Source organism: Coenobita brevimanus, chromosome 111 (genome assembly GCF_032717465.1).
Source record: "Coenobita brevimanus isolate Jiangsu-jjx chromosome 111, ASM3271746v2, whole genome shotgun sequence".
NCBI classification, from domain to species: domain Eukaryota; kingdom Metazoa; phylum Arthropoda; class Malacostraca; order Decapoda; family Coenobitidae; genus Coenobita; species Coenobita brevimanus.
This window is the reverse complement of record NC_137064.1, coordinates 31,742,482-31,767,564: the sequence shown is the minus strand read 5'-3', so window position 1 is coordinate 31,767,564 and position 25,083 is coordinate 31,742,482. Positions and strand designations below refer to the sequence as shown.

The 25,083-nt window shown below is 40.6% G+C and overlaps 1 protein-coding gene across 3 annotated transcripts; it reads left to right on the top strand.

Annotated features, from left to right (window-relative positions):
* The first annotated feature begins 355 nt into the window (after positions 1–355).
* Positions 356–24,983, top strand: CSN6 (COP9 signalosome subunit 6). 3 transcript variants are annotated; one of them, XM_080286405.1, is made up of 9 exons: positions 374–450; positions 3,508–3,911; positions 4,738–4,931; positions 11,137–11,301; positions 18,452–18,583; positions 20,544–20,695; positions 22,455–22,617; positions 23,657–23,850; positions 24,502–24,983. In XM_080286405.1, exons 3-9 carry the CDS (start codon positions 4,757–4,759, stop codon positions 24,640–24,642), a joined length of 1,122 nt encoding a protein of 373 aa, XP_080142531.1. In that variant the 5' UTR covers positions 374–450; positions 3,508–3,911; positions 4,738–4,756; the 3' UTR covers positions 24,643–24,983. The 3 variants fall into 3 exon arrangements, with proteins under 3 accessions (XP_080142532.1, XP_080142531.1, XP_080142533.1); XM_080286406.1 differs by lacking the exon at positions 3,508–3,911 and having other exon boundaries at positions 356–450; XM_080286407.1 differs by lacking the exons at positions 374–450; positions 3,508–3,911 and adding an exon at positions 851–966 and having other exon boundaries at positions 4,743–4,931.
* The last annotated feature ends 100 nt before the right edge of the window (positions 24,984–25,083 follow it).

The following is a 25,083-nucleotide window of genomic DNA, read 5'->3' as shown; positions in this document are numbered from 1 at the left end:
AATGTTAAACACTAAATTATTACATCTTATTGCAGCATATAATGGGTATAAACCGAGACTATTGTATGAATTGTACAGTCCACAAATATCTCGGATATTCAATGAAAATTTCCCATGCCACTATTGTACTCAAGAGATGCCCCTGAATTTATTTTTTATCATTTTCTCCGTATCAATAATGAAGTTTATGAGTTATTATTGTCAATACGTTTAGACACGTGTAAGCGGCTGTCAATATTCCTCCGCGCCACGTCTGTTTTTGACCAAGGATGCCGAACTCGCTCGAAAAGCGAGCGTAAATCTTTGTTTCGTTTTAGCTCGAAGCATAGATTTCGAAGTTTTGAGATTAGTGATAATTCGAACTGGTGTTGTTGTGGTGCGCTGCTGAAGGAGTGTTTCGGGAGCTGTTGCTTTGTGATAAAGTATACGTGTATTTTGCAACCCTACCAGGTAATAATTGGTCTGTGCGTACGCAGATGCAATTACCAGCAATTAGGATGCTCACCACAAGTTGGGTAAAGATACTAAGCAGCACTTGCTGGGCTCTGAAAATCGTCACGATAACCTCAGTCGACAGAGTCGCAGGTTACATTCACAGTGCAGTAGCGTTAGGCTAGTGTGCTCAAGTCGTTGTCATTTATTAACGATACAGAAACCTCAGGGTACATAATACAATATTGCCCGGCACTTGATGGAGCCGGTCATCCATTGTTCCTACTTTCATATTGTCCCCAACGATTTATAAACAAAAAGAAAGCCACCCCTGGGATGTTAAAAAAGTTCCTGACAGTTTAGGGTGCTGTAATTTCCTGCGATATAGTGGGATCTGTTACGTACATATATGGTGAATATCTAACTGGAGAACTCAGTCTCATGAAGAGTTGTACTCATTTACCGGTACCTAGCCTGTAATATCTTGTGATGATTTCATTCAGTGATCTCTGCTTCATAAAATGTAATCCAACGGTAAACATGCGCTTTAGTTGAGGCAGTAGATGCACCTTACCAAATCATTTCTTCCTGATAGTCTGTTAAATTTTTCAGATTATTTGTGGGGTGGCAAATAAACATTTCTTGTTAAATCTGTTTCCACTTTGTTTTTAGCTGTGCCATAGTGTAAACTTATTTGATCCGTCAGCATAATGGTGGAAGGGACTGTCCAAACCTAAGTGTTTAATTAAACCTAATCCAACCTAGCTTAACTGTATGGTACCTGAAGATTTAACCTACCCCCTAGCTGGGAAATTGGGAAATGAAATCCACCTTTGAGCACTGAGTAACATTCTTCCATTATGTCAGAAACAAACAGCCGCAGGTATGTCTTAAGGAATGTGGTGAAAACAATAGGGGGGAGGAATTTTTCAGTAGGAAAAGGTCATTTACCACCCTGGAAATAGAAAAATACACAAAAACTGGAGGAATATAAACTGAATTGGTAAGGTCTTTCTGCTGCCTCAGGTAAAGTGTACATTTATCAGTCCAATTAAAGTACAGTGTGTAATAGGTTAGAAAGTTGCAGCAGCTTGTAATCTTGACCTTAACTTATTTTGGATCCAACCAGGACATACTTTGGACCAGATTTGGCTGTAATCTGAACCCAACCCAAGCATACTTTGGGCCAACCTGTACTCTTTAAACCTAACCAGAGCACCATTTGGAAGAATTTAGAATTGAAAAATCATCAAACCAAACAAACCTAACCTAGCCTAGTAGTGAGAGCCATATGCTTTGGAACTAGCCTTGGCATCCTTTGCACCCAACCTAAGCATTGTTTGGCTTGTAGTTTTACACTGAATGCTAAAGAAAGTCTGAAATGAATTAGAGGCAGTGGTAAATTTTTAGAGGTAACCAACATTTTCTTTTATTATTATTTTTATGGTTTTCAATGCAAAATACCGTGTTTTAATTAGTTTTGACCTTCATTTTTTGGGGAAAATCCCCCTTTTGTAATTTTGAGTAATATTTCCAAAAGTGGGTTTATCCCTCCAAATCAAGATCAAAATTAATTGAAAACACACTGATCTGCATTAAACTAGCCCAAACTAACCTAACCTAACCTGACCTAACCTAACCTAACCTAGGGCTTGACATAGACCAAGTGCACACGCCTGCACCAGCCAATATGGCGCGACATCCGCTACTGAGAGATAGCCTAACCTAAGCCACTACATGATGACCCCTATAAAATTAGCTCCCCCAACTCAAACTAGGCTTAAAAGGTAAGTCTTGGTTAGAATACTTCAGGGGCGTAATATAATGAAAATCGGTAACGTTGGTTACTTCTAAAGTTATACCGAGGCAGTGTTGGATGAGATAGTCCATTACCATATATGATACTGGTACCATATAGAAAAAAAAACAATGGCCTTCCCTTGTTCGAAATTCCTTGGAGGGAGCAAGGTGGTAGAAATGATTAGGATATTTTAATTACAAAGCTAAAGTATGTGTGAATGTTTTCAAAAAATTCCAAAATAAATTTCATAATAGTGTTGTTTATGTATGTGAACCCAGTTTCAGTAGAATTAGCTGGTCATTTTAACATTGACAGCAATATAAAGTCCAGTCATGGACAGAAGCATAGTACTAAAACTTACAGAAACTGAAGGCTACAGATTAACATATAGCTACTTCTAGATTAAGAAGCAATATATATAAGTAAAGTAATAGTTCAGACTAATAGATAAGAACCAGGAATTTTATATTACAGTATGGTACTGTATAGGTGATTGTTTTTTATATGGTATATACTGTATGTGTACAGTTTCATGTAAAATGATTAATTCCTTCAGTTCAGTGACATTTTGTATGTTTTATTCTTGCCCTTTCTACATGATTTTAGTTATGGTAGAATATTCTTGTGGGGTTTCACTAGAAGGAGCTTTTCAACAATTTCATTGTACAAAGTGGCTCTGTTGCCCTCTGACAACAGCTCAGTCGTGCATCTGTATGAGTATCAGTGGCTTTGGTACTTATTTTGTGGCTCTTGGTATATTGGCATCAGGTCACTGTTTTCTAGCCTTTGGCACTTTAACACTTTCTGGGCCCCCACCATATTCATACCAGCCTCTTTGTATACAGTACCCTCGCGTCCAACACGCGTTTGTCCAGCACGATTCTTGTCCAGCACGGAGAGCAATAATTAGTAAGATTTAATTCGATTTAATTACTGTAACATGGGTGCATTAGCATAACACGGACGGAGCTCTGAGAAGTGGGCGAAATCCACAGAGTTCGCCTCTAGCATGATCACCCCTGGTCCAACACGGTCATACTGGACGTTCCTGTGATGCTGACAGCCAGTAAAAACTTCTGATCAAGTAGCCTCCCCTGCCCACTATCGTGAGGTGATCGTGATGTCCCCCAATTAAAAACGCTTTGCTCTCACGTGATGTTTAAATTTTTCCTACCACAGCGCCACTCAGTCGCATAATTCGCATTGGAAGGTGCTTTTTTCTTGCTGCATTTTCTGCCCTTGTTACTGCATTTTACCCTGCTCACGATGCCTAGGAAGCCTTCTGAGAACCCCAAGAAACGGCGGCACCTCCTTCAGGCCACCAAGCTAGAAAGCATCGAGAGGAAGAAGAAAGGGGAGAGGAAAGTTGACATTGCCAAGGCCTACGACATGAATGAAGCCAACGTGAGGACCATAATAAAAAACCAAGACAAGATCCTGGCAGCAGTGAAGGCTTACAGAGTGCTAGGACAGGCAGTTGCAGGACCTTCCATGGCTGTGGATGAAGATAGTGATTCTGAGTGTGATTTCGAAAGATTTATGAGGGAGGTTGAGGAGGAGCAGCAGCCATTACCTGCTAGTGACGCCAGCAGCCATCCTCCGGGGACCCAGTAGGACTACCTACAGCCTTGGATACCACCTTCCATTCCCAGCAAGCCCACCAACACTATCCTAAAAGGTTAGTTATCATTCATAGCACAGTTACCATTTATTATAATTACAGTAGTGCCGATATATGTATAGGTATATGGTAGGTATTTAGAGTGACTTTTCCTAGGGTTGCTGACATAATTCATTTTTCCCCATAAGCTCTGTTGTTTGTCCAACACGTTTTTGGTCCAACATGGGACCCATGCATGACAATATTACCGTGTTGGACGTGAGGGTACTGTACACAGTTAGAACCATTAGTCATTATGAAGAAAATTTGTAAGCCTGTAATTATGTAATAAAAAAATAAAGAGTATTTGTAATTCACTAATTTAGCATCACCATATATTTGTAGTTTTTAATTGACTTATCACCTTGTGGTGGAGGAGGTATAGCTAGTTAAAAGTGTTCTCTAGGAATGATTTTTAATTTTGAATGATTTTCTTGCTTTTAGACGTTGGTTATTTTTTGGTTAAAGATTTAGGAAGTCAGTGGCACCACTCATCCCTTCAGAAATCACAAGAAAATGGGCAGGGTTTGTAAGTAGAATAAAATTACAGGTATAATCAGGTATAATAGAAATTGCTTATATTGGCAGTAGCATTGTAAGCAGATATGTATAATTTAAATAAGATGACTGAGATGAGGATATTTGGGTGTTTGTGAAAGCAGTTTTAAGGAGATACTGTACAGGTATCTACAGTACCGGTATATACTGTAATTATTGCTTCCAGCATTCCTTTGCTGAAACTCCAGCAGTACAGTATGTTTATTTGAAGAGATGTTTTATAATTTCCATTTTCATAATTTTTTTTATTTTTTTCATTTATTTATTTTTTATGTAACTGCGACAGTGCAGCGTGTGAAGGAAGGATGTCAAGCATGGAGATAGATGATGACATTGGGTCCGAGGCCACCCCATCTTCGTCCTCCTCTCAGGCAGCAGGTCCATTGGGTGGTCCAGCGGTGGCGGAAAGTTCTGGTCACACACCCACTCCTGCCCTCCCAACCCCAGCCCCCACCTCACCTCACCCACCCCATACACCAGGTGTGTGCCGTCTTTACCATGGGCCAAATCGGATCTCGGCTGAAATTAGTATTGTTTACTGTTATTCACATTGTTTGCTGTTTCCATTTTCTTTGGAGGTGTTGATAGTTGACATTTTCAGAATGATATCTCGAGTACTTGTACATTTAAAACCTAAGAATAAGAAGAAATCTAACAAAATCATACTATAATTGTATGACAGAAGCCATACCCTGATCATTAACATAATTATTCCAGTCCTAATTCACCTCTGTGATTTAGAGTTAGATTGGCTGCAGAAGTAAAGAAAAAGAAGACTCGGTAATAGAACTGTCAGACTGCATACACATTATTCAAGCCTTTGAAACCATAGTTTTATGTAAGAAAATAAAAACCATCCATGCCTTTTTTTTTTTTTTTTTTAATGCAGTACATTAACACCTGTAGAAGACTTATTCTGTTAGTTCCGAGGTAAATGTTCTTCCATTTCATTCCTTTCATTTTCCCTTTGTTCCCACATTCATTCCTAGGTTTTTGCGTCACTCAAGTCTTTCCCAGACAGTTTCCTTTTATTGAAGAATTTTGCAGTAATTTATCTGCCAAAGCCATCATTTATCCTATTCTTTCTCTTTACTGATCTCTCAACACACATCTTAATATCAGTGTGTGTGTGTATATAGATAGATAGATAGATTAGATAGATATATATATATATATATATATATATATATATATACATACAGTATATATATAATTTTTTGTTTCACTTTTGAAGGCTTCACCATGCTTGTATGCGTCGACCTTGTTCACCTAATGGCGACTTTCCATACTGCTCGATCTCTGACAACCTCCCTGTTCAGTCCCTTAACCCTAAGGTCACACTTAATGACCTCGTCCCAGGTCTTTTTTTTAGTCTACCCCTCGCAACCCCACCTCTGATATTAACACTTCATACTTGCACCTAATTATCATCTCCCATCCTCTCCACATGCCCAGATCACCTTAATCTACCTCTCCTCATCACAGCACCAATACACTCCGGTCCCATCCTACCTCTTAACTCTTCCATCGTAAACCTAGCCGCCCCCCCAGGCTTTGCACTGCACATCCATGTAGTCATTGTCGTTTCTGCAAATATCCTCTTCGTTTACTGCCCAGGTCTCACTGCCATACAGCATTACACTCTTAACACATGCTGCATACAAAGATCTTAGCACTTAGGGAAAGCCATCTCAATGCAGGAGAGACAACAGCTCCCTGAACTTCTTCCAACCACTCCTCACTTTAGCCACAGAGCTAGCTCCAGCCCCACCTCCAGTACACAACATGTCTCCCAAATAGCAAAACTCCACACACTCAAGAGACTCACCATCAAATTCAATCCTTTCATGCCTGACAGTCTCCACCTGCTCTCCCTGACACACCACACACATAAAATCATCATTATCTCACAGTCTACCTCTAATACCACTACATCTCTTATGCACCCTCTCATCACAATCGCTGCACAAGATGGATATAATGGTATATATCCATCCATCCATCATCCAATCCTATGTTGCTCCCTGAGGAACATAGGAGCCTGGGGCTAGGCAAGTTGGTTCTGACTTTTAAATTGAGGGACTGGTACATTATATATATATATATATTCTATATACGGTATATATATATATACAGTAATCACTCTAATATCCGGACGCCCAATAACCGAACATCCCCACTAACCGAACCTTATCGTCCTGGGATCAAACATTCCCAAAATGGTCCGAAAATCCAAAAAAAATGGAAAAAAAATCGATTTTTTGCCGTCCGTAATTTGAACTTGCTGCGCGCGCCGCGTGAGAGCATTGTTTTGGTTCGTCATTCCTCCGACGTCCGATAGAGTGCCGCTGCATCCTCCCCACTTCCCGCCTGTCTCTCACCGCGACAAGACCTGCGCTGTTCGCCATGACTTCTGTGTGTTAGTGACTAAGTTCAGTGCAAGACTTCAGGAAGAGTGTAGTGCAAGTGCTTCAGGAAATCGTTCTTACTGTCAGAGTCCGAGAGGAGGCGGTTATTCATCGAGGTGGCCAGGGACTTGCTGTAAGTAGCCAGAATGTTTCATGTTGTACTATTTTCCATACTATATTTACCAGAATGTTTCATATTGTATTTTTTCCCATACTATACTTACCAGAAAGTGTCATACTGTACTTCTTTCCATACTAAACTTACCTCATGCATGTGCAGTAGGAATGTGTTTTTCAGAGTTCGGTTAGGTTAGGTTAGGTTAGGTTCGGTTAGAGTCCATAAGTACCAGAATGTTTATTAATGTATGAACATACTTCTAAACCCACATTTTATGTTTCTATTGCATTTATTTCAGTCATTTATGTGCCTTATTGGTGTGATTTGGGTGTTAAATAGGTGCTATGCATGTCCGGAGGGAGTTGTATAGGTGTTTCTCTGTGTTAGGGTCCGTAAGTACAAGTCCATAAGCTGGGACCCAATATCCGGACGAAACCAATATCCGAACCTACCGATGGCTCTATTGATCCGGATATTGGAGGGGTTACTGTATATATATATATATATATATATATATATATATATACAGTACACACACACACCATTAACTTTCTTTTTCCCCAACCGCTTTTTCTAGTTCCTCATTTTACTATGCTGTTGCCTTTTTGCTAGCAGATATCAGTGCAGTTCCACACATGCTTTTTTTTTTTTTTTTAATGCAAGGAAGAAGGACCCAAGGCTAGGAGCCTACATTTACAGTTCCTTCCAAGAAAAAAACAAAAACAGTACAAAAGAGAGCCAAATTCAAGATCCGTTCATTTCGAGATGCCTGGACACGCTGCGTTTGGAAGACTGGAAATCATAGGAAGTAGGAAATACAAACAGAGTGAGACAGTTCCAGAGTTGACCTGTTGCATAAATGAAGGACTGGGAGTAACGGTTAACTCTTGCATTAGAGAGTTGGACAGAAGAGGGATGAGAGTTTGTTGCTAGATGGGTGCTACACACCCATCGTAGAGGTGGAGGGATGCAAGCAGACAGTTCAGGGGAGCAGTGACCATGGAAGTAGCGTTAGAAAAGAGAGGTCTGTTAAAAAAGAAACTGAACTGAACATGTTGCTCTGCAAGGTTCTTCCTCATTCACATTGCAGCAAATTGCCAAGAGCACTGCACACATTAACTCATGCACGTGTACCACGATGACCAAGTGACATGGAATGTTGTGGCTAGTGTTACACTGAGTCTTAAGGTCACCACTACACAGCACTCCTTTCACAGTCATGCTTCACCGACTAGTTGATGTGCTGTTTAAAAAGCTCAGTTTCTTTTTAGACAGACCTCGTACCAAACCAGACACCCTTGTGTGCTCTCCACAAAATTTTTAAAGCTAATCTGTACCCAGTTCATTGACCTCTAAATTTTTGTGTTTTGGTGATATTTATCTGCCACTGCATGTTTTTCAGCTTTCCACTTTAATTCTGTCACTGTTAGTGCCCATCTTACTCATCATTTTCCATGCTTCTCTGTGTCACATTGCATTTTACAGCCATGGCCCACTTACATAATTAAGTGCGCAGAAAAGGTTTGATAGATCGTGGGAATCAGATGCATTAATAGGCATGGGAAATGTCATTTGGTGTCAGATAAGTAAAAATTTTATTATTTTCTATTTTAAGTTTTATGAATATAGGAATGGCTTTTCATGATCAAAACAATAAACTTGACAAGTTTGTTGTGATGATTATGTAATAAGATATAGTAATTTGTATACTCAAACTTGATGAAGGATAGTTTGGTAGACCTTTGCTCACATCCACAGTTTGGTTATTGAGGGTTGTTGGCTGTATGTTGGTGTCTTAGGTGAAGCATGCAGTGGCACCACCTCCAAGGAGATCTCTTGGGAGCCAAACTGTCCCAACTACACCGTCTCGGTGAAGTGTGGTGCCTCAAGGCTGCTGTTGTTACAGGGCTCCTCACCCACCGAGAGTGCAGGGGCCAGTCTCCTCTAATCTTCTCACCAGAGATCCAGTGGGGATGAATGGTTTCCCCAGTTGCTCCGGTGTTCCACCTCATTGAGAATCCAAACAACATAACAACTTCTTTCATGGAGCAGATACCGGTTTACCACAGTATCCACCCATGGACAAGTATATAATAACCTGTAGGATCAAACAAGGTCGATCTGACTAGACTGTGCTGTGGACACTGCCAGTCCTTACTCTTATATATGCACAGACTTTGTAACACTGTGACAGACCATGTGAAGTATATATAACAGCATCCCACAGGACCTACACCATACAGTACATACTATTACAGTATGGTGACATGTAGAGGTGTATGGTATGTAGGAGGACTGCTGGGCCTTGATAGCAGGCTGTGAAGCCTATGCCCAGAGTCGGACACATAAAAAAAAAAAAAAAAAAAAAAAAATGTAACATTTACACTGCAATACCGAAGCAGCTGTCAGTGCTTTCCTTACAGCAAGTCTGCTCAGCCGGAACAAACCATGAAATTACCCAGTAATAACATCAGGTTAGCAGTCACATATTTAGCCTAGGAAATTGCAAAAATTATTGGACTCAGGTGCTTCTGGAGAGCATCCTTATTCAATTGATTTTTTTTTTTTTTTTTTTTTTTTTTTTTTTTTAATAAAAAATGGAACCAGATTTGCATAAATTATCAGGAAACATTGTAGAATTATGCCTCTGATTGCTATATTGAACTATTCTAGTTGTGGAAAGAGAGAAGAAGCACGTTTCGTTTTGCTTCGTTTTTGAAGGCTCCAGCATGCTTGCATGTCTTGGCCTTAGTCACCTAATGGTGGCTGTCCATGCTGCACGACACATGGCAGCTTCCCTCTTCAGTCCCTTAACCCTGAGGTCACACTTAATGACCTTGTCCCACGTCTTTCTCGGTCTATCCCTCGCAACCCCACCCCCAGTATTAACACTTCTCGCCATCTGCACCCAATTATCATCCCCCATCCTCTCCACATGCCCAAACCATCTCAGTCTACCTCTCCTCATCACAACACCAATACATTCCAGTCCCATCCTACCTCTCGATTCTTCCATCGTAAACCCGGCCCCGCCAGGCCTTGCATGCAGGGACGCACTGCACATCCACCTAATCATTGTCATTTCTGTACGTTTGGGCCTGCGAATATCATCTTCCTTTACTGCCCAGGTCTCACTACCATACAGCATAACACTCCTAACACATGCTGCATACAAAGACCCCTTAGCACACAGGGAGATTCCTCTCAGTGTCAGGAGAGGCAACAGCTCCCTGAACTTCTTCCAACCACTTCTCACCCTAGCCATAGAGCTAGCTCCAGCCCCACCTCCAGCACATAACATGTCTCCCAAATAACAAAACTCTTCCACACACTCAAGACTTTTACCATCAAGTTCAATCCTTTCACGCCTGACAATCTCTACCTGCTCTCCCCGACACACCGCACGCATAAAATCAGCATTATCTCGCATTCTACCTCTAATACAACTACATCTCTTGTGCACCCATTTATCATAAACACTGCACAAGATGGAATTACTTCCCACGCCCTTGTGGCAAACTGCACATGGCCACTCTCCCTCTTCTTTGACTGTACCACCACCAGCCCTAGATATCATCACTTATGTTTTATCTGCATTTACCCTTAAGCCCTTGTTCCCCATACCATCTCTCCACTTCCTAAATCTTTCCTCCACCTCCCTTTCATTCTCTGCAATCAACACCAAATCATCAGCATACATCTCCCACAGGAGTCCGTTTCTGAAGTCATGTGAGAGGGCTTCAAGTACCATGATAAACAACATGGGACTCAAAACTGACCCCTGATATGCACCAGCGTTCATGGAAAACTCATCACTCAAATCTCCATTCACTCTTACCTGGGTGTGAGCACCAACATACATGGCCATAACCAACCACTCCTCCAACCCAAGCTTTCTCATTGCCCACTTCACCACCTCTGTAGGGACTCTGTCAAAGGCCTTTTCCAAATCAACAAAAACAAAATACAGATCCCTTTTCTTCCCTTCCCCACAACAGGGGAAATTCTTTTACCATCTCATTGCCTTTCAGTCATTCATTAAGCAAGGAATGCCTGCTTAAATTTTGCCGACCAAACTTTTGTCAGTACATTATAATATTATATGTGATTATTTATGATAGATATGCAGTAGATGTTTAATGTTGTATTTTTTGTACAGGTGGTTCAGGCATAAGGAATGATAGTGTAAGTGTTGGAGGAGAATCTGTGATGGCAGCAGCTGGCACAGTGGGTAGTGTCTCCGTTTCACTTCACCCACTAGTTATACTTAATATCTCCGAGCACTGGACACGCCAAAGGGCACAGGAGGGCAAGCCTGTCCAGGGTATGCTATTTTCTACATTTTTTGTTCATCTCTTGCCAAAGTGGCAACCTTACAGTCAGTGCATGAGTGAAGTTTAGCATCCCCTCTAACAGTGCATATGTAAAAACACTGTACCATAGCTCTTTTTGTTATATTCTTTACTCTAAACTTCTTTAACTCGTTCATCTCATGCACACAGTCAAAAAGATACACAGGACTGTGTATCAGTCTTGGGTTGCTAAACAGTACTGTATTTAGATATCATATTCCTTCAGTGTATATCTTGCTCTTTTGCCCTTAATGCTGATAATGAAGACATTCTGTATTGCCATCATTTTCATATACTGTACCCCACTCATGAATACCAGTCACCCACTTATGATTATACCGTACTTCACCTTCCCCTCTCTCTTCTCTTTACACTGGAGACGTGCAGTAATATGCACGTTCTCTTAATACCTTCATGATGTGGTATCTTACTAAAGCTGGATGAAATCATGTGAGGGTAGTAAGATGTTTTAAATGACACCATTGTAGTAAAGGCTTTAATGGATGTTTTGCTCACCACTTCACTATGAGAGGCTTTTCCTGTGGAGAGTGAAATCATCTAGCAGTAGTAAAATAACAAAGGCATTTTGAAGGGATAACTTTATTATTATTTTCATTATTATTATTATTATTATTATTATTATTATTATTATTAAGCATGTTCCAGTAATTGTTGTACTGTACTTGTAATTTGCTTGCGTGAATTTTACTGTTCTTCTCATCGCATTTCACGATTGCTGTATGTTGCATCACCGAGCTTATCATGTTGCCATGCAAATCAGTTTTGATATTTTCATACTATCTTTCTGTATCTTTACACTGCTTGTCCACAAATACCAACTTTAAAAGTTTGACAAAATAATTAAATCGGATGTTAATTTCATCATAGTATTCACCCTATACTGCATTGTTATTCCATAGTTGTGGATGGTGTATAAATCAGTATTTTCAGTGTATGTGATGAACTGTTGAGCAGTTTTTTACCTGGTGAATATTGAGATGGTTTTGACACCTTGCTGGTTGTCTTAAATTTGGTTATTAGTTCAGGAATATTTATAAATTCCAGGCAAGATATGTTTAGCTGTTAAACCTAAATGAGTGAAGTGAATGTTTGTGGTTGGACTTGGTTTTGCTGCTTAGAGTGATGCATTCAGAGGGAAATAACACACTCACTGGAGATTATTCTTTTGGGAGCTTTTACCTGATGATTTACTGTCTCCCCCCTTATTCATTCATGAAGTACTTTACTTCTGCTAGTGTTCATCTTCAACCATTTCTGTATACAGACATCTTAAAATTTTTAAATAATTCTGATTAACCCTCTGTCAGCCTAATTAATAATGTCAGTTATCTAATACCCATTAAAATCAGTTGGAGGCTGTGGAATATAGGCTACTTGGATGTCATATCCCCCCCCCCCCAGCTTAAGGGTTAACAAATAAGCACATCACTGCCTAAATCCTGGTCATCTGTGTACGGTACATCATATGGGCAATATTCCCTATTTATCTTTCCATCATCAGTTTCAGACCCTGTTTTATCAGTCGCCCTTTGACCTCTCTCATAACCTGATTTGTGTAAACATTAACCATCCATGAGAATTCACATAACTTTGTCCAACTCTGACATTGATTCTGAATCAGTCACACAAACCTCCATTCACCATCCATATTATTTTAAGGTCTTCACTGCATTTATTAGTTTCCTTCCATGTCACACTTATAAAGTCCCCTCCATAGTTCTTCTGTAGGTGCTCCTTCCTTCTGTATCAATACTCTGAATGTCATAATCAGTAATTCTTGCATATTTATTATTTGCCAGTTGATCCACACATCCCTTTTTGACCCATATATCATGTTATTCATCACTCCATCATGTCCTTTGATAAGATTGCACACTGCCCAGACTTTTGCCTGTAACTCCACTTGGGATAATTCCAGCAATGATATCTCATTTCTGAATTTTTATACTTATCTCTTTCCCATCAGGGTTGCTTGTAAAAAATTGTTGTGGCACGTTTTTAGCTTAAGCATTGTGGGAATAGTTGTGTAGAGATTATTTACTACTGCTCATAGCAAATATTATTCATCATAGAGAGTTCAATTTGGTCTCGTTTTGAAGCCTAATAGTTTTAACTTAATCATGTTATGCTCAAAAAAGCAATATACTCATAATAAAATGCAAAAGAAGCAAGTAGAATTTGGGCAACATGCAAAAATTTTCCACTTTAAAAAAATCAGAATACATTATATGTATATATATATATAAATAAATAAATATTCACTCTCATCTTAAATGTCGGGACCAACTGCCTAGCCCCGAGCTCCTACGCTTCTCATGGGGCAATGTAGGATTGGATGATGGATGGATGGATATATATATATATATTTATAGTGCTCTGGTTAGTACTTGGATGGGTGACCGCCTGAGAACACCAGATGCTGTTGGCATCCCTACGTGTCAAGTGGGGTTGGTGGAGGATTAGTGCCCCTTCCTGTAAAACAATTAACTCTAAGCCCTTGGCCACCACGTTTGGGATACATGGCGTCTGGCAATGGATGGATGGATGGATTTATTGTGCTCCAGTCGGATTGAGCCGGTGAAGGGTCATATCCAAGGGGTAGTTGGGGTTTTTTGCTCATGTAATGCCACTCAGGGATGAGTGAGGTTGGTCACTCTCATCTTAAATGTCAGGACCAACTGCCTAGCCCCGAGCTCCTACGCTCCTCATGGGGCAATGTAGGATTGGATGATGGATATATATATATATTTATATTTATATATATATATATTTTTATATATATATATATATATTTTTATATATATATATATATATATATACTGTATTTATATATATAAGTAATCCCTCTAATATCCGAACATCCCCACTAACCGGACATAATCGTCCCGGGATCCAATACTGTATTCCCAAAATGGTCCGAAAACCGCAAAAAAATCGAAAAAGAAAAAGAATTTTTCCCGCCGGTAATTTGAACTTGCTGCGCGCAGCGCGGGACAGCTTTGTTGTGGCATGTCATTCCTCCGACATCCGATAGAGCGCCTCTGCATCCTCCCCACTTTCCGCCTGTCTCTCGCCGTGAGTGCACGCTCGTCGTCATGGCTGCCCACGTGCTCGCTTTTGTGGTGGTTCTTTACCTGCTGCAGGCACTCCTGCTGCTCTCGGGCCTCTTATTAGTGTGTGTGATGATGGCCCCGCCGCCTGAGAAAAGGAAGAGAGTGGTGTTGACTCTGGAGAAGAAACGGGAGATATTGGAGAAAGTAGATGCGTGGTGGTCTTCTTCCCGCATCCTCCGCGAGTTCAACTTGGCCCGATCTACTTTGTTCAATATCAAGAGATCCCGAGACAAACTCATGCAGTACACGGCTGACTTCTCGTCGAGAAGCAAACGCAACGTGGAGAGGAAGGTGATGTTTACTCCCAAGCTTGCTGAAATTGACCGCTCCACATTGATTTGGTATCGACAGCAACGTGCCGCTGGTGTGATGGTATGTGGTACGGAGCTGAAGGCTGCTGCTGAGAAGTTCGCCAGGCTTCACAACGCCCTAGACTTCAAGGCATCTGAGGGTTGGCTCTTCGCGTTCAAGTTACGGCATGGACTTACCAACCGTAAAGCTCATGGCGAAGCTTTGGACGCTAACGAGGATGGAGTTGACGAGTTTCGGCACAAGGTGAAGGGCTTGATCGACAGGGAAGGCCTCACTCTCGGTCAAGTCTACAATGCTGACGAAACTGGTTTATTCTATCGCTCTTTGCCAACGAACACTCTAGCCGAGGAGACGGAGAAGCATGTATCTGGCCTCAAGCTCTCCAAGCAACGGATATCTGCTTTGTGGTGTGCCAATGCTAACGCCATGCACCAGCTTAAGCCCATTATTGTTGGCCGTGCAAAGCAGCCTCAGTGTCTTCGTGGGGTGATGGATGTCCTTCTTGTCGTCTGGTACCATTCTTTGAAGGCATGGTTTACAGCCCAGATCTTCAGAGACTGGTTCCACCGCCACTTCGTCAAGGAGGTCATCAATTACCAGACGAAGACACTGGGAATCCCGCGCGACCAGGTAAAGGCCCTCCTTCTCCTCGACAATGCACCTGCCCACCCGTGCGACAAGGACTTGGTGGCTGAGAATGGCCAGATTAGGTGTATGTTTCTGCCACCTAATACGACTGCTCTCATCCAACCAATGGACCAAGGAGTGATCATGGCAACAAAGCTCCTATACCGACGGAAGTTCCTGGATGAGGTGATGGTTGTTCTTGAGGACGAGGACGAGCGCAGGGAGGGACGGGACATGCGAGGCCAGCGGACTTTGGAAAACCTTCGCCGCTACAACATCAAGTCTGCAATCTACAACTGGGCCAGTGCATGGAAGGAAGTCCCTGTCAAGACTCTAGAAAATGGTTGGTCTCGTCTGCTTCTCGGAACGGATGTGGAGTACGATTTTCTAGGGTTTGACGTGGATGACTTCCATGCACGGCTACATACGCATGGCGACGATGTTGATGTGGACGATGTGCGTGAGTGGTTGGATGACGACGAGGGCGATCCTGGGTATCAGACATTGTCTGATATCGAGATCGCATCTTCAGTTGCAGGTGTCAGTACCCAGCTTGAAGATTCCGACGAGGACGGCGATGATGATGCTGACTCCTCTCAGCATGACACTACTCCAGCCATCCCCAAGCTGAGCACACTCCGGGAACACCTAGAGTTTGTTCTTGACTACCTGGAACACCCGGACTGTGACAGGGAGATGGGGCCCTTGGGACTTGTGGAGGAAGTGCTTGCTTTCAGGCAGCACATCATCAATCGTCAGAATCGTCGGTCCTTGCGTCAATCAACCATTGACAGTTTTTTCAGGTCCGTGACCCCCGCTGTGCCCAGCCCTGGCTCCACTCCATTGCTTCCCCAAGACAGGCCCTCATGCTCCGAGCCACAGCCCAGCACATCAGCCACGGTGGAGTCACCACTCGACGTGAGTTTGCGTCTATCTTCAGAGTCGTCTGCAGTGGGTACGCCATCACCACGACCCAGCAGCGCACCCCTAGGTCACCTGCCAATGATACTCTCGGACTCTGACAGTGATTAAACAGCAAGAACTTCTCCACTAGACCACACGGGAATTTACAGTGTTGTGCAGTGAAAAAAACAGTGTTGTGTTAAGGATTTACAGTTGTGAGTGAAAAGACAAATTTGGAACAAAATTTAACATAAATAGACTTGTTTGTTTTTGCATTAGAAAATGGTTAGAAGAGTGGGAAAAGTTAAAGTGCAGAGTGCAACACTTAGTAAGTTACAATGGAGCATAAGTTAGACAAGAGTGCGCACTGTGAAGAGAACGGACTTCTGAGTGCGATTGACTAAGTTCAGTGCAAGACTTCATGAACAGTGTACTGGAAGTGCTTCAGGAAATCCTTCTTACTGTCAGAGTCCAAGAGGAGGCGGTTATTCATCGAGATGGCCATGGACTTGCTGTAAGTAGGCAGAATGTTTCATACTGTACTTTTTTCCATACTATACTTACCTCAAACACCTCATTTCACTCTTTAATGTCCTTTATTGGTGTGAATAGGGTGTGAGGAGCTATGCATGTGCAGTAGGAAGGTGTTTTTCTGAGTTAGGCTAGGTTAGGGTCCATAAGTACCAGTCCAGGAGCCAGTAACCAGAATGTTTAATATTGTATGAACCTACCTCAAAACCCTCATTTTATGCTTCTTTTGCATTTATTTCAGTCATTTATGTGCCTTATTGGTGTGATTTGGGTCTTAAATAGGTGCTATGCATGTCCAGAGGGAGTTGTATGGGTGTTTCTCTGAGTTAGGGTCCATAAGTACAAGTCCATAAGCTGGGGCCCAATATCCAGACAGGACCACTATCCGGACCTGCCTATGGCCCTATTACGTCAGATATTGGAGGGATTACTGTATATTTATATATGTATGTATGTATGTATGTATACAGTATACTGTACATTAAAGATGGAATAATATTTTTTGCTCCACAATGTAGCTGAGTAAATTTCCTTTCCAATAATGTATAGTTATTGTATTTGGAGCAATAATACCACTGAAAAATGAAAATGAACAGGAAATTGTGGTAGGTGGGGGCGCGCACCATCCACTCACTCAATGTAGTGCTGCTCTCGGGTGTGTGCCCTGTCCTATCCTCCTTCTTTCTTTCCTTCTATCTTCTTCTATCTTTCTTTCCTTCATTCTTTCCTCGTCCTTCTGCCTACAGGTGACTTTACACTCCCTCTTCTGTCTTTCATTCCTTCATTCTTTCCTTTTCCTTCTGCCTAAGGGTGACTCTACATTGAGTGACAAGCCAAATGGTTTCCTGTACACCAGGAAACTATTTACTATGCTGGGTGGTAACCATATAACCAAATTTTGGTGCCTGGTGGTTTAATGGGTAATTTTGCGCTCCAGTCGGATTGAGCCGGTGATGGTTTATATCCAAGGGGTGGTTGGGGTTTATTGCTCACGTAATGCCAGTCAGGGATGAGTGAGGTTGGTCACTCTCATCTTAAATGTCAGGACCAACTGCCTAGCCCCGGGCTCCTACGCTTCTCATGGGGCAACATAGGATTGGATGATGGATGGATGGATGAAAACATTTTTTTATTTTTGGCGTTCCCACAGCAATATTTTACCTGAAATGCCTATAGCAAACCTATTTTTCATTGTAATAAACTCAGTTAGGGCTCATTTTGAAGCTGAATAGTTGTGCCTTATTGTAGCATATTTATAACATGAAAAATAATGGGTCATATTCACCAATAAATCCTGATCTTCGGATGACAGTCCAAACCATCATCCAAACCTCTTAGTCTCAGAAGTGATGATGGCCTGTTCCATCATTGGTATATGAAAGGTTTAAGATTACGGGTAATTCTTAAGATGTAGTGTTTCACACTGGCATAATTAAGTATGGGGTCCTTCTTCTTGTTCTCAAGAACTCGTCATCTGTGCTGACAAATGCCTAAGCAAACTCCTTCCCCCACCCTCCACCCCACCTTTCGGAGCTTCTTGCCGGAAGGTTTTTCAAGTCAGGATAATGATGCTGAAGTTGATGATGATGTATAAGCAGTGCATTGGTATTTTCAGTGTTGGGGGCACTTATTGGCAAGCAGACAGGTCGCCATGTGGAGATTATGAATTCATTTGAATTAAGCTTTGATGAATTGGATGGCCATATCATCATCAACCGTGAATATTATACCCTCAAAGAAGAGCAATGTAAGTATTGTCAGTGCAATATTTTGGCTAATTTTTTGTATAGCTATAGTGCAGTGAGGTGTAAGGTATGCATATTAATGGTTAAAAAAAAATGTGACAGTGAATGGAGAGACTAGAATTGGTGAGAGAGTTTAATTACCTGGGTACAGTCATAGAAAAGAGAGGACAATGTGCAAAAGAAGTGGGAAGCGGATTGACACAAGGAAGGAAAGTACAGTAGCTTGTTATATGAAGGCCTTGATAAACAGAGGCTTGGGTGTTGCAGCTGCACAAGGCTTACATGAAGGAGTGTTAGTGCCAGCTTTAACATACGGATGTGAGACTATGGTGTGGCATGAAAACGAAAAGTTAAGAGTAAGATCAGTGGAGATGGGACTGCTGAGGAATGTACGTGGAGTGCAGAAAGTGGATAGGATACGAAATAATGTGATTCGTGAAAGATGCAGAGTGAGGAAGTATGTGGACACCAGAATCAAAGAGAGTGTACCGAGATGGTATGGTCATGTGGAGAGAATGGATGACAATAGAGTAGTAGAAAAGGTATATCTGAGTGAATTTGAAGGAGGGAAGAGGCAAGGTTGGTCAGGAAGAAAGTAGAGGGATATGGTGGATGAGTGTTCGAGGAAGAGAGGTATGGCAGTTGGTGAAGCTAAGGGATTGACAAGAGACCACGCTGGCTGGATGAATTTTGTGCAGAGAAGTGCATGACCAGGGATTTGGCACCCCTTTTTAACTTGACACCATTTGGATTGTCTCTTATCAGATAGGTATATGTGATGCTACAGAATGTGGTGAAATTTTTTTTGGCCTATCTGATGGAGCCAGGATTCGTTGGGCTTGAATGATGAGTGAATGGAAGCACAGACCATTGAATTAGGCAAACTTAGGCTGTCTGGACATTGCTACGCCTCACCCTGCCCCAGGGTAGGAAAGGAGGTCTAGGTGATGATGATGATGATGATCAGTAATTTTTATATCTGAACTATAATTTATTACAGAATGTGGAGAAATTTTTTTTGGCCTATCTGATGGAGCCAGGATTCGTTGGGCTTGAATGATGAGTGAATGGAAGCACAGACCATTGAATTAGGCAAACTTAGACTGTCTGGACATTGCTACGCCTCACCCTGCCCCAGGGTAGGAAAGGAGGTCTAGGTGATGATGATGATGATGATCAGTAATTTTTATATCTGAACTATAATTTATGCTTGCTAGTGTGAGAATATTATGTAGCAGTGTAGTCATCCCTCATTTTTCATGGTTTCAACTTTGGTGGTTTCATTAATTTGTGGATTAGTAAACCATGACAAAATACATTAGTTTGAGGTCAGTTTTGGACAATTTGACAATTTATATATGTATCCATGTACTCTTGTGGTAGGTGGGGGTGCTCACCATCCACTCAGTCGATGTAGTGCTGCTCTCAGGTGACTGCCCTTCCTCTTCCTTCCTTCTTTCCTGCCGTCCTCTTCTGTCTTTCCATCATTCTTCCCTCTTCCTTATGCCTGCGGGTGACTCTACACTCCCTCTTCTGTCTTTTTTTTTTTTTTTTTTTTTTCAATCTTTCCTCTTCCTTCTGCATATGGGTGACACTACACTGAGTGACAAGCAAAATGGTTTCCTGTACACCTGGAAACCATTTACTATGCTGGGTGTTAATCGTATAGCCAAATTATAGCATCTGGTGGTTTAGTGGGTAATTAAGGTGCTCCAGTCAGATCGAGCCGGTGCAGGTTTATATCCAATGGATGGTTGGAGTTTATTGCTCCTGTAATGCCAGTCAGGGATGAGTGAGGCTGGTCACTCTTATCTTAAATGTCAGGACCAATTTGCCTAGCCCCAGGCTCCTACGCTTCTCATGGAGCAACATTGGATTGGATGATGATGATGATGATAATGATTTCACTGTACCTGCATTTTGCGTGATGTTGATGAAGTGCTTGTTGTGTCTGTATTGCAGACAAGCAGGTGTTCAGTGACATGGACCTGCTGGGATGGTATACAACTGGTGACACCCCTGGTCCTCCCGACCTTCTTGTGCACAAGCAGATTTGTGATCTCCTGGAAAGCCCTATTTTCCTCAAACTAAACCCTATGGCCAGACACACAGATGTAAGTCACACTGCTAAGTTAATCTCACTGACTTTCCCTCATCATTGCATTGACTTATTTGAAGTTGATTGTAACAGAAAATATTTGGCATACAGGGTTAATACCTATGTTATTTGCTGTTAAATTTATGGTGAATTATCACTAGATTTTGCAGTGTGATTTTTTAATATTGCTAAATGTGATAGAGATGAAGTTGCAACTAATTTAAGAGGAAGTGGCATATTGACTTCAGTTGGAGAAGAGAAAATGTATCCAAAGGAAGTGAATTGCCAGGTTGTGAATAGGGGAAAAGTTATAAGATGGTGATAATGTAGCTACATACAGTGCAATGTAATGATGTTAAAGAAAGGACAGCCTAAATTGTAGTTGCTTAATGGTTAGTATCCAGTCTATGCACAAAGAAAGGTTTACAGTTAAATCTCATTATATAATGTTCAGTGGTCAAGCCTTCTTCTTTCAGCATGAGATGAATAACATCGATCATGATGGTTCCTATCGATGTAGAAGTTATGTACGTCTGATAATATAGAGTCATGACAGTGCATTCCCTTCCTGTTCCATCCAAGAAAAGGAAAATAATATTTTCCTTTTACATATTATTTAAAAGAGAGCCACACATCATAAGCACTTGCCATCAAATAATAATTGACTGCATAACCATGGTAGTGTGTATTTTTAATTATATTTTAATTTATATGTCATTGGGTCAGAAATTTGTCCATCATCATATGTACCAGCATAGTACTTGTTTATGGAAAAACATTTGCATTTGATAAAGTATCAAGAACACTGGTTCTTTTATTGGAAAGTCTTGGAAGTAGCCAAAAAGAAATATTGAACACCTCTTAAAAATTTTTTCAAAGGAAGATGTAACCTCTTAATGAAATATCTTCAGTGGACATCACACTCTAATATTTATTACCAGTAAAAATGTTGTGACACTGCATTGATAAGAAGAATGGACATATCTGAGGTTAAATTAAATTGTAGTAAAAAATATACCATAATATAATTCAGCATATTTTCTTAGATTGCACTACAGTATTTCTTGTGTCATCCACACAAGATGAGTACTGCACTAGTGTTAATGTAATCATATCATCCATATATATTATTGTGAAGCATATAATGCATTGGTTCATCACAAAATCCATTCCATCTTTGTAACTACATGCAGAACAGTACTTGAAAAAAAAAAAAAAAAAAATTACATAAACAGTGCTTTGTCAACATTGCACCACCACCACCACCCTACACTAGACCCCTCCAGTTCTCTGTTTTAGTCTGAGAGCAAATTACAGGCCGGCAGACAACTCTATCTCTCTCAGTGTAATGCCACCCCACATACCAAAATACACTTATTCTCATATTAAGCACCTCAAAACAAAGTACAACTGGCAGACAACCCACTACGCTACCACTGTAATACTGTACCCTCTCTCACACCACAGCTCAGTTTTTCACATACTGTGCACCTCACTGTCACTTTCAGCAGAAGCTCAATAAAAGATCTGAGTTCCTATCTCAAATTGCCAGATTTATGCAGTTATGTTAAGATGAGTCTGGGGTCACAACACAAGCAGAGTTGTCTGGAGTTTTGGTTGCAGATTTGCTGTTGGGTTTTGTTCTGGCCATATAGAATGTGCACTGTAGCAATATTTAAATGTACTTTGATTTTTTATTAGTGGCATTTAAATGGAATGGAATCCTTTTGTACCAACCTTATACATAATCAGTGACCTCTTCCTTGCACTGACAGCTGCCAGTGAGCATCTATGAGAGTGTACTAGATCTTGTGAAGGGTTCAGCCACCATGCTGCTGGTGGAGCTACAATACACTTTGGCCACTGAGGAAGCTGAGCGCATTGGTGTTGATCATGTGGCTCGCATGTCCTCTCATGACACTCAGGAAAGTTCAATAGGTATGCCCTTTCTCTTCCTGTTCACCACATGTTGCCTGTGATATTTTTATTCCTAACAATTTTTTTTTTTTTTTTTTTTTCCCATTCTGGAACAAGGCCTTTATAGTAGTAACCATTTTCCTTCCATGAACCAATTTACGTTTATTTATTTATCTGTTTATTTATTTTTTTCCCCCAGTGCACCAAGATAAAGTATACCTCCTCATATTTGTCATGTTCTTTCAGTTGGGTTGGGTATTGTTACATTTGTAATCTTACTAGAATTTGCTGGAAGTATCAGCATTCACTATGATTAATGAAGTTTGACAGTACGTTGGTTGATTAACTTTATGACAGCAATTTAATTCTCATTCTAGATTTTTTCTTCCACATTTTTCCCTCTTCCTATAAAATTAATAACTGTGTGTGTATACTGAAAAAGGTGAACTTAAAAGTTTTGAGCAAAATGCACTTTTTGTTTTTTCACCTGAGTTTTTTCACACAAATATTTATCAGTTTTCTCCATATATGTATTGACCTGTAAATTTATAACAGCCACCATTTTACTTAATGTTTATTTCAATAATAATGGGAAAGTTTCAGGAACTTACTTCTTTCATCTTTAAATGGGAAAGTATAAGTGGTGATGATATATGAGTGTCATCTAATTGCTTTATTACCATATGTATTAAGGAAAAGGCTGTTGATATTGGTAGTGATAAATGCAAGTCATGAGACAGGGAGTACTGTCATGGCAAATTGTAGCTTGCTTAACAAAATCAACATTAGAGAATTGCAAATTGAGGAGGAAGTATAGAATAGTAATCCAGTGACTAAATATGTTTGCTATTACTTTCTCAATACAGATTTAGTATTTTATTTTTTATTTTGAAAGGCTTGAATTGAGTAATATCACTGGGTTGTTTTATGGTAATTTCCTCTGCCTGTGTGTTTTTCCATATTTCCTGTTTTTGGAGTGTACCTACTTTATCAGAGGGAAAAGTAAGGTAATGAAGATAGCTATTATTAGATAGTTTAGTAAAATTATAGTATACTTCAGTTGCAGAGAACCTACAGGCTCAGTATAGTGCAATCAAGATGCTTGCAAGTCGTGTCCGCCTGATAGCTGAATATGTGCGGGCAAGCCAGCGTGGGGAAGTGGAATTCAACCATGAAATACTACGCCAGGTTAATGCCCTTGCACATAGGCTCCCAGTGCTTAACAGCGACAAGTTCCGTGGAGAATTTTATAATGTAAGTGATTTTAGTTATGTATTTAGTTTAGTAGTAGTAGTACTGTACTGTAGTAGTAGATCAACCCCAGTCTGTCTGAACTAGCAGACCATCATCAACCGTAGCAAACATTTGCTTCTACAGTACTGTCCTGTGCAGTAAGCCAATGTTCTGTTTTAGTGAATAGTGCTTTGCTGTAGTGAGACATAGGGAAGAATGTGGTGGTTAGGTTCCTGGATGGATACCACAATTGCGTTGCTCCACCCAGTTAACGGGTCACTATAGTAGGCTCCATGTCACCCATTATTTAGTTATATTGTCACCACCCAGTATTATTTTGTTCGCTAAAATTTTGATATTCAAAGCTTACCCAGGTTAGAAATTGATGCATATTTGTGGTGTAATTATCACTTGACCACATGGATGTAAATCAGGAGGGAATTTCATTATTCTGTACTTCAGTCTTTTTCTCAGAGTACTGCAGTTGTTTATACAGTAATTTCAGTGTTGCTTCACCTAGAATATCGCTTTGTCTTGTCTCCATTATTCATCCATTTCATAATGTGTGCCACCTCCCAACCTCATTGCATAGATTTGTCTTATAGCTATAGTCCAAGTGCAGTTGTACTTACCATAATATTGTGTAAGTGTGATGTTTTGATTTTGTTCCAGCAATGTAATGATGTGGCATTGATGTCCTATCTGGGAACTATTACCAAGTGCTGCAACACCATGAATCGGTTCATCAATCGCTTCAACCTCCTGCACGAGAGACTGGCTATGGGGCGACGAATGCGTGGGCTCTTCTTTTGAGATTTATTGGGTTAGCCAAGTCACACAGTAGCCCTGGTCTTTTACAGTTGCAGACAATAGTATTACTTCAAGTTTTAGGGCAGTTGTAAAACTTTATCATCATCTTTGAAAAGCCAGATGAGCTCTGAAGATAGCATCAACGGATATCGAAGGTTATTGCTTACCATACTGTCCAATATTCATCGTTAGGAAGTAAATTAATATTCATGTCCACAACTGTATATGTTATTATTATTATTATTATTTTTCCTCAAACTTCTATTGGTACACTTAATTTAATTCTTTGTCACGTATTTGACTAGACAATTAAGCAGTTGTTTATCAAATAAAATTTCAATTCAGAGTAGACTTTCTCTTTAAATATCAGCATACTGTATCCTATTATATTAAAATATTACAAATGTCACTACATGAAAAACATAAATGTGAGCTTGCTTTGGA

What these genes read in the sequence shown, in the direction of transcription:
- CSN6 (XM_080286406.1), top strand. Translation starts at nt 4,757, where the DNA reads ATGTCAAGCATGGAGATAGATGATGACATTGGGTCCGAGGCCACCCCA. An exon ending in GGAGGGCAAGCCTGTCCAGG is followed by an intron (nt 11,302 to 18,451) that starts GTATGCTATTTT and finishes TGGTATTTTCAG; the next exon opens with TGTTGGGGGCACTTATTGGC. An exon ending in CACTCAGGAAAGTTCAATAG is followed by an intron (nt 22,618 to 23,656) that starts GTATGCCCTTTC and finishes AGTATACTTCAG; the next exon opens with TTGCAGAGAACCTACAGGCT.